General features: G+C 29.9%; 1 protein-coding gene across 1 annotated transcript; it reads right to left on the bottom strand.

Annotated features, from left to right (window-relative positions):
• Positions 1 to 939: 939 nt before the first annotated feature.
• LOC120163532 (agamous-like MADS-box protein AGL19) lies at positions 940 to 8784 on the bottom strand. The gene is made up of 9 exons (XM_039173451.1): positions 8737 to 8784; positions 8642 to 8705; positions 8222 to 8406; positions 3680 to 3767; positions 3206 to 3267; positions 3015 to 3114; positions 1510 to 1551; positions 1372 to 1413; positions 940 to 1187 (listed from the first exon to the last, which is right to left on the bottom strand). Exons 3-9 carry the CDS (start codon positions 8398 to 8400, stop codon positions 1059 to 1061), a joined length of 642 nt encoding a protein of 213 aa, XP_039029382.1. The 5' UTR covers positions 8401 to 8406; positions 8642 to 8705; positions 8737 to 8784; the 3' UTR covers positions 940 to 1058.
• Positions 8785 to 14185: the final 5401 nt, after the last annotated feature.

Genomic DNA, 14185 nt, shown 5'->3' with positions numbered 1-14185 from the left:
TACACATCCCTAATCATCTAAGAGTATTAAAAAAAGTTTCTGGTATACTTATGTTGATGTATTGATGGCAGATGAAAGTAAATGATCTAAAAAACTAGAAGATTCAACTTTTAATTTTGTAGGTACAGGACCTCATACTTTATTCACTATATAAACGAATAGCATTTTTTTAAAAGAACAAACGAATAGTTGTGTTTTGAAAAATATCAGCAGCCATGCCTTGATTTTATATTTTGTTTTAGCCTTTTAAGTTATAGAGTTCACAAATTTTGAAATTCCTTTTTCTACTTGAAAATTTCAACTAAATTAAAATAGGAATACCATTATCACCCAAAATATATAAATCAAATACTATGATCTTAAGAACGGGGATTAGATCCAACTCAAGAGGGTAAAATATAATTTTGTAAAGTAGAAGGGACAATTCATAATTATCTCATAAATATTTAAATTTTGTATATAAATTAAATGTAAAAAAAATACCTTGTTGGGGCATAGCCCCTCTTATGTATACAGCAGATTCGTCCCTAACTAATCTGATATATATATATAGAATTATTATTTGATACACATTTAATAAAAATAATAATTTCATAAATGATATTCAGATAATATTAAATATGTTTTAAATAATAATAAAATATTTTATATCAATTGAACAATAGTATATATTTTTTTCTACAGGCAACTTAACAAGAATATATATATATATATATAATCTTTTTTTCCAGTAAATATCTTCCCATTCAACCATGTAGTCCTAAATTTAAAACTAAAAGAATTTTACATTGTGCAAGAAAATCCATATATATATATATATATTGCTAGTGATGGGTTATTAACAATATATCATCAAATTTGCAGTTAGTTAATAGAAGACCAATAACAATAATATTCTTCTGCTATATTACAAATAACTGATGTTCCACGCATTAAATCACAAGTTTTATTGCAATTCCATCCTTATTTAGTTATAGCTCCTATATAAATCATATTCTCAATTTGTTTGGAATGTTTTGAAGCTCCATTCATAATGTATTAAGATAATAAACTACTATTTAGCAAACTAGGTTTTTTGTTATACCTCTCCTCTCTGGTGGTCCGATAAACAATTCCGTCACCACCTCCGTCGTCTCCTCTCCTTCCTCTTCCATACTCGTTGACAATTGTAATGGTTTCATCCCATACTAATTTAATAAAAAAAATCATTGATGAATTAAATTACTACACTAATTAATTAATTAATTAACAATCTTTTATTATAAAAGTAGATGAATCAAAAAATTAAAGTTGGTAGGTAAATCCTAAATTTAAGTATAGTAAAAGGATTATAACCATAATTTGGCCTAATAAATATGTAAAAACACAAACCTCTTGTCGTAGTTTTGCATTTTCCTCCTCGAGACGTCTCTCCTGAATATTTTAACCATCAAATGTAATTAAAAGTTAACCGCAGTGAAAAAAAAAGAAGAGTATTAATAAAGGTAATTCACAAAATTGATTAATTACCTCTTCCTTTAACTTCTTAATCTGCTCGCGATATAATAGATTCTAAACATGCCAAAACCAAAGGAACCTTAATCAGTAACTCATCTAAATTTGAACATATTCTTTAATAGTTTGATTGATTAAAAAGTGTTTAAAATCTTTCTTAATCACTGATAATATATACACACTATTCAGACATAGCTACTTGAATTCAAAAGTTTTAAAAAAATAATAATACTCTTCTTAATCACTGAAGTAGCTTAATAAGTTATAATTTTTAACATTTTAATTATGATTTTAACCGTAGTTGTTTGAAACTGTCCATAACCAATCGAGAGACCGGTTTGAAAAACGCTATACGATTAGTAGGGCCGTGAACCCAAATGAAAATAAAAATAATAAATAATAGGGTACACTTAAACTATCTAGTTAGTCATCCACCTATTATTTAGTTTTTGTTTTAGTTATCTAAATATTATTTTTCAAAATCATACCTAACGTTACGTTTTGGTTATGTTTTGATCACTGTTAAAAAAATTAACGATGTTGTTGATGTGTCACCATATAGTAATATCATGTCAGTATTAAAAATAATTTAAAAAAACTACGTCAACATCACCGTTAATGGATTTAACCAAAAAAAACATCACCATTAAGGGCGAATGATTAAAATAGAACCAAAACATAACGTTAGGTATAATTTCAAAAATAATAATAATTGTGTGACCAAATAAGTAGTTACCCTAAATAACAATGTGGCTAACTTAATTTATTTATTTTATGATGTTATTAGTGGGTTCAAATTAGTTACATTGACTTTTATTGTCGTTAAAGTTTAGAAAAATCCTTAAACTTAGTCAAAAAGAAATCTTAAACATTCGCTAAAGTAAAAAATTCACTTTTGACTAAGAAGTAAAAGTTCCCAATGTGTGATACATAATGATTAAAATAACAATCAACTCCTAAAAAAGTGAAAGGGTGACTAAAGAAATAGGGATATTAATATTTATTTACCTTTTAAAATGATATTTTGAAAGAGAGAATTTAAAAATAAAAATAATTAAATTTATTAAAATGGAGTATTAATTAAACCTAACAATTAGATTTCCACAATATCTTTACTGTGATTTCCATGTCATCATGTAACTCTAATTGTGTTAGTTCAGAATCTTTTTAGTCAGAGACAACAAACACCCGCATACATAGTTACTTTAACCCATGACCTCTAGAAGAATAATGTTCCCTTAAACAACTGAGATTACTTGATGGGTTCTCGTGTGTTGCTAATTTAAATCAACTAGTAGTATTATAAAAGTATAACTAATTTATACCAAACTAAAATAGATGGGTTAACTCCTAAGTTTCAACATAATTAATGGTGTTACCAACTAATAGCATTATAAAAAGTGGTAGGACTAATTTATGTCAAATTAAAAATTTCAACATAATAAAGGGGCTAAAACTAGAATTAGACCGAACTTGAAACGTTAATGCATGCATGTAAATTTGATTGTATATACATGTACCTTTCTTTCCCTTATTCTGCATAAGCTTCGTTCCAACTGGTTTTCTAACTGTTGTAGCTCATTGAAAGAACATGGTTCCAATCCCTCTCCCAATAGTTTTCTGTTAAAAAATCAAAATATGTTAGTTCAGATATTGATGGAAAGACAGAAAGTACTAATCTGCAATTTTTGTTTTAAACTAAGGACTCAACTGTTTAGAATCTTCGAGTAATTCAATCTTCTTTACCAAGCTTTGAGCGTCTTCATTGTCATTCTTCATGCACAAGCTCAATCATCGTTAGTTTTTGCATGGACAGTCGTATTTAAGTTTCCAAATTTTATGGACTAGTATTTTTTATGGTAAACTACAAATTTAGCACCTAAACTATCACTTTTCTTTTATTTTAGTGTTTAATTTAAGTTTCAATATAGTACCGCCGTTAAAAACTTAACGACACTTATGACGTGGAATATCAAAAAAGAGAATAATTCCACATCATTATTGTTGCTAAGTTTTTAAGGGCAAGACATCAAATTGAAAACTAAACTAAATGTTAGGTATGATTTAAAAAAGCCCTATAGACATCGTACTCGAACCCGAAACCTCTAAGAATAACAATTACCCTTAACTACTGAATTCGTTCGATTCGTATTTTACAAATAAGATTGAATGCAGAGATAGGTACCAGCAGATTTTGGTCTGGTGCTAGCTTGTGCTTGATTCGAATTTCCTTCTCTCTCTTCTGATACCGCTCTATGGTTTTGTTCATGCTGAAACAACTCCACAATTAATAACATCAAATGTTTAAGGGCTAGAAATGAACTCAAATATCTGGAAAATCAGGCACATATCTTCTTACAATCATGTAAAAGGAGGAATAAAAAAGATTTATTATTAGAGTTTGATTTGAATTCAAAAGTGACAAATTAATTAAATTAATTGGAAAAAGTAAGAAATCTAGTTTGATTAGAAGTAGAAACTTATTTTTTATTTTATGTAGAAAATCTAATTTAAGTAGATTTCTACTTTAAAGTTTCCTTTGTAATCAAATATTTTTCTCTATAAATAGATACTAAGGGTAAGAGTTAGATATCAAGTTTTTCGTTCTCCAAAATTCTCTTGTATTTTCTTCTTTCATATTACTAAAATTCTTCTCATCTAGCCATGGTTTTTTCCTTTTGGGGTTTCCACATAAATCTTGGTGTTATATTTTCTTCGATTGTGTTTATTTGTTTGTCGATAATCATTCCAATATTATAACAAATTGATATCAGAGCTTGGAGTTCAAGATTATGACAACAATGAAGTATGATATCCGCAGTTGAATCGAAACACCATGTTCTCGCTATGGCAGGTGAAGATTCAGGATGTTCTTACATAATTAGGTCTAGACGATGGAATAGAAAGATTTGATGAGAATCCGGTAACACAATAGACGAATGAGGAAAAGCGTAAGGATCGTAAAGCCCCTTGTCAGATTCGTTTACACTTATCAAATCAAATTTTACAAGACGTATTGAAAGGAAAAAAATGAGTGCTTCTTTGTGGGTGAAATGCATGTAAAAATCATTTACCAGCAAGTTGCAATTAAAGCAACATCTTTATTCGCTCAAGTTGGAGAAAGGTTCGTCTCTTGAAGAGCACCTGACCGCATTCAAAGAAATTATCTCTGATCTGGAGACTTTAGAAGTGAAGCATGACCAAAAAGACTTAGAATTGATCTTCCTACGTCCGCTGCCTTCTTCCTACTCATCTTTCAGAAACAAAATCTAGTATAGTCGTGAAACACTCACTCTTGAAGAGGTATACAATGGTCTGCACTTATTTAATAAGATGAAGCATCTTGTATCTGGTTTCGAGTCCCAGACTTAGGGTCTCGTGGTGCATGGATCGATTAGCTTAGATCGTGGAAGAAAAGGCGAGCGTTCTTCTAGTAGTAAAGGAAGGGGTAGATTAAAACCATCCAACTAAGGTAAAACTTGTCAATTTTGTAAAAAAGAAAGGTCATTTTAAATCAAAGTGTTACAAATTACAGAATAAAATCAAAAGAGAATCTAAAGAGCAAAACTCTGGAAAATCTGGTGAGCTCGGTGTAGCAAAGGAGTGCGATGATGAATAACTCCTAATTGTGGCTAACGACAACTCTATAACAAGTGATGAGTGGATATTGGACTCTAGGAGCAGTTTTCATACGAGTCTTAATCGTGACTAGTTTGCAACGTATAAAGTTGTATCTACAGGTGATGTGTTTTTGGAAATAATGTCCCTTGCAAAGTTGCAGGTATTGGCATAATCAAAATTAAGATGTTTGATGAGATTTTTCGAACACTTGGTAATGTGAGACATGTTTCAAATTTGAGTAAAAATCTAATTTCGTTAGGTACCCTATATTCAAAAGGGTACAAATTATCCAATAAAGGCAGAGCTATGAAAATTTGCAAAGGCTCTCTTGTTGTGATGAAATGGCAGAGAAAGACTGTCAAGTTTTATGTTCCAGAGGATTTAATATTTTTAGATAATGTAGTTGTTGTTTCATCCTCGTGCCAAATAACATTGTTTCTGGTAAAAACATCTTAACTAAATTAGGTAAAACAATTTTTTTTTGTTGAACAAGATAATCGTAAGCAAAACTATTATGTGAAGCAGAAGAGAGTACAATTTCATGGGCATAACGAATTTGAAGATTATCATTGATGATCGAGATCATGTTGTGCATAATATTACTCGTGGTGATATATTTGTGAGCAATGTTGACACTTATGATAATCATCTCGATGTGAAGACTAACTCCAAGCTTAGAGAAAGTTTGAATTCGGTTGGTGTTAATTGTTGAATATTACCTTTTTTAGGGGTGTTGTGTAAGATGTGGAGAACGTGTTCGTTGAAGTGGAGAATTGTTTTGTTGAGTTTTGGTGTCGCATAGAATTTAGGAGTTTTATACCAAAACCTTTGCACTTTCAGAACTCGTGTAAAGATGGAGATTTGTTAGAGTTTGACTCGAATACAAAGTAACACAAATTAATTAAATAAATTGGGAAAAATAAGAAACCTAGTTTGATTAGAAATAAAAACTTTTTCTTTTATGTAAATCAAATCTACTTTAAGTAGTTTTCTACTTTATAAGTTTCCTTTATAATCAAGTTATCTTATCCCTAAAAATAGATACTAAGACTAAAGGTTAGATATTAAGGTTTTCTTTCTCCAAAATCCTCTTATATTTTCTTCCTTCATATTAGTGAAATTATTCTCTTCTACCCATTATTTTTCCCTTTTGGGTTTTCCACGTAAATCTTGGTATTCTTTATTTTTCTGTTTCAAATGTGTTTACTTATTTACCAATAATCGTTCCGATATTATAACATTTATATCGAAAACAAGAAGATGGTGTGAATCACGCCTAGATTAAAGCACTGCATTTAGAAATGGTGTTTCCAGCTAGGATGTTCCCCTTTCATTAAAAAGTAAAGCCTGCGTGTTACGTTTTCAAAAAGAAAATCTTCTACATATAAATCTTTTACATAGTTTGGAGAAAACGAGAATATATGTCCAGGCATTTTTTTTATCCTTTCGCAAAGCTCCTTTACTGACCATTTTTTTCCCTCTGTTTAAAAGGGAAAAAATATCCATGCATAACTACTAGAATATATGTCCAAGCATTTTACCTTAAACCATAAACAAAGATATTTCATAATTACTCAATAGATCAGATACCAATGATTAATTCAAAAAAAAACATTTATGCATGTAAACTTGTAATAAAAATAAACACTTCTAACATATGAAAGACCAAATTAAGTTAAATCTAAATAAATGGAAAAACGTTATGATCTCTAAACTTTAAGCTTCTCAAGTAAATTCACATAAAGGTATATATATCTATAATTTGTTGGTTAGGGTGATATTAACACTGACTTATTAATTAACATATATTCAACTAAACAATAACATAATAAAATTAGCCAACACCCCTTTGGAGTAGTGGTTAAAACTCCCTTATTGGCACTTAGTTCCAAAGTTATAAAATTTAATATATTTTAATTTTTAACACAAGTTAAATCCAATTTATCTTTGTAATTATTATATTTAAGTTGACATCTATCACTCAAGTTAATGAGAAAATTTGATTGATATAATATTAATTCATACTTTGAATATTCAATCAGAAATATTAATACATAATGGAACAGCTCTTCCTATGTAGTCCAACAAAATATCTTAGCTGTTCTAAACCCTACTCGAATATGGAAGAATCAATGTATGAGTATTTCCATGCAGTTAAATACACCATTTTAGTAGTTTTGAAGATGAAATCCAAATGACTGAAAAGAAGCACTAGATCAAGTAAGTCCCCCCCCCCCCAAGATTAACAGATGTTGTCTACCTATGTAACTTTATAGTGTAGCCTCAATTATTGATGAGTCATATCTTGTCTACCTTAGTCATAATTAAGCACGAAGTCTTAAAACAAGCACAATTGTTGCTAACACCAAAAATTAAACTGTGATTGTGGTTACGCTTCCGATTACGGTAATAATGGATATTATTGTGGTTATTAAAGATATTGTATGTACAATAATTATTTCAAACAGTATTTTTATCGTTATATAATGATCATTATTTTGATGATGGACTTTTATTTAGATCCATGGTGGAAGTAGCTTGTATGGAAACACGAAGTATAAACTCAACTCTAGCTAAGACTCCCCCTGAAACAGTCTACGGGTTTCTAATTTTATCTTACTGATTTCTCTTCTTCTTTTCTTTATTTTTCGGTACAAAAATCGAAGCTTTATGGCATTTTCAGCTCTTATAAGAAATAGTGAGAATAAACCAAGGTTTAAACTTGAGATATTCTCATAAAATCAACAAGCTAAAGCAGATTTTCGAAGCTAAGCTTAGGGTAAGCCTGTTTCCATATGACTAAACACCTTAAACTGTAGTGACCAATATGCGCAAATTTTAACCCAAAACATTGACCCTATAGACCATTATATTGATCTCTCTCCTTTTCACTTAGAACAGCGAGTAACAAGAAAGCCCAACAGAACTAAATCAGTTGATTTTAATAAACCAGAAGGACATAGATCAGAGATTCAGGTTCCCGATGTTATAAAGCCTGGGATAAGCAATGTACTCTTAGTACTATCCTAGCAGAGCGGGGCCTCTCTATAATCAACAAGTTTAATAGCTTATTCATATAAGCAAAAATGAAGAGAAAACGCACCCAGAACTAGAGAACTCATACAGTTTCCCTCTAGTGGAGAAGATGATAAGTGCAACTTCAGTATCGCAAAGCACTGATAACTCAAAGGCCTTTTTGAGCAGTCCATTCCTTCTCTTTGAAAACGTCACTTGCCTGCTTGCTGCATTCTCTATTCTCTTCATCTGAGTTTTCCCTCTCACCATTTTCTCCTACAACCAAAAACCATACATGAATCCTTAAACACAGAGAAACCCAGAAAAAAGGAAAAGAAAATACGTGTAATTTGGTTGAATCCTAAGAAACACAAAGTATTTGATATTGATAGGCAACTACCAAACAACCATAAGGTACAAATTTTTTGAAAAAAGGTTTCCAAAAATAGAAAGGGAGTAACTGAGAATTCTTGGCATGAGAAAAGTCTTTACAAGATGTACTGGAATTTACTTTTTTTGAAATGAAAGATACAACAAAAACCCTAGATTTTGCAGATGAGAAGAACCAAAATTAGTTACCTATATCAGTGCTTGAAAGCTCTCTCAAGAAAACCCTAGAATAAAGTTAAACGAAAAAGAGAGAAAAACAAAGTAAATAATAGTAATAACAATAATGGAGGACCTAAGTCTAAGGAAGTGGAGAACCTAATCTATTTCTTCTTTTGGTAAAATTAGGAGGAAAAAGAAACAGGCACATCCCAGAAAAAGAAACCCAGACAATAAATTCCAAAACATTGTGATCCCGCAATGAGGAGGAGAAGTGGATGCACCAACAACGTATACACACCGTGTGAGTTTGAGACACGTGTGCAGTTTTACCGACAACCTCCGTGCCCGGTGTCCACAAAGCCAGCGTGTCACATGAAAACAGCACGACACGGAACATTTTTGTCGGTTGCATACAAGAATCGGACACTCGCCGGGCTCGATTAAAATATCATTTTATATCCCTACAAGGTGCACGTCAGCTTCGTCCGTATAAGAAGAAGCCAATGAGAGTTAGCCATGTCATCAAATTAAGTTGTTCAGTACAGTGGTTAGGCTGTGTTTCACGTGGCCATTCTATGTTTAGTTTGTGGTGGGCCTCATCATTCCTACTTTTCTTAGCTTTTTTAGGGTTTATTTTGTTTTTGTATGGTAGATTGTGCCAAGTGGTGGTGCACTATTGGATCCTAGATTTGTTTAATGAAAATATCTACTTGGTTTGATGAATTATTAATTTCAAAAATTGTGATCGTAGATAAGTGGGTGTCAAGGGACCACATCTTTCACATTGGCCCTTCAATGTTGAGAGTGTTACGTGGATACCTTTGAGTGGCTATAGATTGAATTTGATGCCTCAAACCCAAAATGTAGGAGATGTTTATTTACCTTTTAGTAGAATCATTCCATGCGTTTGTTTCGTATCTTTGAATGATTTAGTATTGAATGATTCAGTACAGAAGTACATTTTGAATGATTCAGAGTCATTATTAAACAACATACAACATTCAGAGTTAATTCATACAGAGCATCTGAATCATTCAACACTTAATCATTCTAAAGTAAACAAACAACCCCTTAGTTTTTCTAAATTTCACATTATGGACGTTTGGTGATTACTCCTACTATTAAGCTTCTCTAACCTGCTTTTTAAACATAAAAAAATATATTTATCAAAGTGGCTAGAAATATTGGAAAAGGCTTCAAAGCTCTTAAGCAATTTGATTTTAAAATAATATTTTCCAATTTGTCAACTTGGTATTTGGGTGCAGTTGTTTTCTTTTTAAAAATATTTTTTTTAAAAATATGTGTAACCTAACCTAGTTTATTATTAATTTTTAAAATTACACTCTTTTATAACATGTAGGATAAAGGAACATATAATTAGTCGTGTCTCCTTACATGGTACAAATAATTAACATTGTATTATTATTTTATTTGTAAAATAAAAAGATATTGTCTAAGTCATCTTGTGGTGGCTCGAATGTATTGAGTTTTTGAAGAGCTTGTCACGTAGTAGGAGTCACCATTGATCATTTTGCGCTATATACGATCAAAACCCCATAAGTTTGCACTGCATCTACATCAGTATCACGGTTAGATTCAAGATTAGTTACACGTGAGGAAGGTTGAAGCACCCCCAATAACGAGTATGAGTACGAAATTAGTGAAAAATGAAATGAAAAATTAGACATCATTGAAAATGAACTTAGATTCTCATAAGGAAAAAAAACCTTAGATTAGGGGTGAATTGAAGTTAATGAAGAAGTTGAAGTTAAATTTAATAATCAATTTCAAATTAAGGACCAAATCAAAGTTTATTAAGAAACTAAAATTAGAAATTTAACCAACATCAAATTAAAGGTCAAATTGCATTAATTTAGAAATTAAGTCCAACTTATTAATCAAACAATTTATGATCAAATTGAGCTAATTAGAAATTACAACAACTAAGGACCAAATTGAATTAATTAAAAATTTAGGCCAAATTCAATTAATTAGTCAAATTATGAATTAGAGACTTAATTGAAAGAGATTCTAAATATGAGAGATGACAACCAAGTAAAAAAGAATAAAACAACCACAAGTTCCAATTATTAATAAAAAAACATGTACTCAAAACCTAATTGCAAAGAGCGAAAATTAAGAGAGCAAATAAAAAATAAAAATTAAACATATGAAAAAGGAGTTAATTACAAGAAACAAAGTAACAGAAGGACCGTTAAACAATTAACCAAGAATTTAACTTTTTTTTTTGTTGAAAATTCGGACCTCGTTAAAAACCACTTCTAAATCCTAGCAAGAGGAAAGATTACCCACACGAAATATATTACTCATTAAGAATATCATTTGATACATCGGTAACAATTATCTTGAGACAAACCAAATCAAAGAACAGAGAATTTCCAAATCGGAGGGTAAAAAATCTAATGGACATGAAAACCCATATTACAGGCTAAAAAATCAAACGCATTCTGCAAGTGGAACCTAAGGGTAAAGATATCAGTATCAACACGAGTCAGTTTGTTGACCACCTCCATAGAGTCAGATTCAAAGGATACCCTTGAAACCGATTGTCACAAGGGAATCAAAGCCCTACAGTAATAGCATGGATCTTGGCCAGACCAGCTTCCATACAACTAGGGGATGCCAAAGCCATGCCACCAAGGACAGCTCCGGTCATATCTAGTGCAATGATCCTAATTGCTGAATAACACTGATTAGAGTCAAACGCTGTTGGATTAAAATCATAATTACAGACACATATTTATAATGTATATTGTTATCATAAAATTAGACATAAATTAAGTGATCAATTATGTTATAAGGTCATGAGGTATTAAAAGTGTTATGGAAATAAAAGTGTAGATATTATTAAAGTTGTATTTATAACTTGATGAGGGACAAAGTTATAAGTACATCAAGTTATAAGTATAGACAATAATTGATTCTTAAATCAGTTATATAAAGGGTTATAGTCCCCCAAGAAATAGACATTCTTGTATTTACTCTTATCTACGTCAGAGAGTTTATACTCAATATAATTGTATCTTCTTGGAACATCACAACTAAAGAAAGATTCAAGGATTTCAATTTATCAATTAATTCAGGTATGCTTTTGCATCTAGTATTTATTTTATTCTTGATTATTTGGTATGATTAGATTCTAGTTGTTGTTCATATTTATTATGATTTCGGTTCTAACAAGTGGTATCATCGCTATGTTTGGTAATATATTAAATCATTAAGAATCTATTTATTTTAGGGTTATAATATATATATATATATATATATATATTTTGTTGTTGCGATAATGGCTTTAAATCTTGAAAATCCTATGTTTGGTAATTATGCGAAAATTCTACTGTTGCGCTAACAAATGGTATAATTGATTTTCTCTTGTAATCGCGCGATAATTTCTCTCTCTCTCTAATGGTGGGATAATCGATTGCTAAAGTAGGCTATATTTTGCAATTGGGATATTAACCGACTAAGGTTTTGCAAATCTAAAGGGCATATTATACACGTATACTTTAGATTGAAAAGCTCTTAATTATTCCTTTATAATAGTATGCTTATTAGGAATAGTCAAATATTTAGGTTTTCAGTTTCTAATAATGTCATTTAGATAATATTATTATGGGTTACTTCAGAAATTATGACGTGATTAAAAAATTCAGTTTTGATTGTTTAACTATTATGAATTATAGAATATATTTGGATTTGATATATTCGATTTAGTTTGATTAAAAAAATTAAATCTTTGGAAAAGTTTTAATTAATTAGTATACACTTTTGACATTTTGTTAAATATTTGATTATTTTGAATTTAGTTAATTTTTTGGTGATTTATGAAGTCATGAATTAAATGTATGTTTAAGGAATTCTTCCGAAACAATCAAAGACTTGAGTTTTCGATTTTTGATAGCATCATTTATACAACCTTATTTTGGGTTATTTTGGATATTATAGTGCAATCAGAAATTTCAGTTTTAACCATTGTTTGTTGTAGAAATATTAAATTTGAATACTAATATTTATTTTGTGACGGCTTAATTAAAACAACAAGTCGTTAAAGTGACCCCAATTATGAAAAATATTTTATTTTAAAATATGAAGAGTTTCATGCGACTTAGGATATGCTAGTATTGATCGACCCAAAAAGAAGATTAATAGCTGACATAATCTTATGTACAACTTTGATAATAAACATGTGATAATTTTCGGTTTGATATGTTAGTAATAAATTGACCCAAAGAAAGATTTTTGCTTGACATATTCTTATTATCGGTGTTTGATTACCACATCTGATATCCCTTAAGGTGAATATTTAGTCTAAAGATAAAATATTAATGAAGTATATGATATCTTGAGATAAGGTTTAAGTGGATTCAAATTTATTATTATTTTGGTTATTGTTTAATTTAATTAAAAGATAAAATTAAGCGAAATTGATTGATTGACAATATTTATATGGTTTTATTTATATTGTTAATACAATATATGCATATATTCAATTCGAGCTTTCAGTTTTAATTGTTGGTTTTTAGACTATATATATTTTAAAACAAATTAATTCATATTATGGCTATGCTTGATATTTTGATAGATTAGTTTAAACATAATGTCGCCAAAGCGACCTCTTTTGTGTAGACTGATATATTTAAAATATCAAGATGATTATGTGTTTCTTGTTATTTATGCATTTATTAATGGACCCAAAGGAAATTTAATATTTTACCGAATTTCAAGCGATACATGTGGTAATAACATGTGACAATTATAAGGTATTTTATGTGAGCATTACATTAGTCCAAAGATTAGTCTTTTGTTTGACATAGCTTATTGTCAATGTTTGATTACTACAACAAGGGTATTGTTTACTGTTAATATTACTGTCCCAAGAGTTGATATTGATGTAGTGTTTGGTATCTTGAGATGAGAATTAGCCATAATTTTGAATTTATTTGTTTACTTAAGATGCGAGCTACCATAATATATGTTATTAATATTATACATTTTCTGCTCATGCTTAAGAAAACTAAATATCAAGGAATGAGAAAATGCACTTATATAAGTTTTTGGTTGTATGAACATAGACTTTGCACTAAGGAAATAATAATTTCCACCTCTCATGAGGGATCATATCCTTAATTAGATTTTGAAATGTGAAATTTGCTCAAATTGCATAAGTTTAATGGTCATGAAATACAACATTTTAGAAAGCTTTAGAGGCACATAATCTGAAAAGATTACTATAGCTAATGGTTTTCTTGACGAAATTGAGAAATGTTTCCCCAAAACAATAAGGTTTAAATGACATCATTTTTTAGTTATTTGATGTCTATAAAGTATAAGGGTCAAGGAAATGTGAGGTAGTACATTATGGATATGTTTCATTTTGCTTCAAGACTTAAGACACTTAAGATCGAGTTTTTCTGAAGAATTACTTGTTCTTGTGATTTCAGTATCGCTTTCTATAAAGTTTAATCAACGTAAAGGGGAAATGAAC

The sequence above is a fragment of the Hibiscus syriacus genome, unplaced genomic scaffold, assembly GCF_006381635.1.
Source record: "Hibiscus syriacus cultivar Baekdansim isolate YM2019G1 unplaced genomic scaffold, ASM638163v2 tig00111463_pilon, whole genome shotgun sequence".
In the NCBI taxonomy this organism is placed as follows: domain Eukaryota; kingdom Viridiplantae; phylum Streptophyta; class Magnoliopsida; order Malvales; family Malvaceae; genus Hibiscus; species Hibiscus syriacus.
This window is presented reverse-complemented; position numbering and strand designations above follow the sequence as displayed.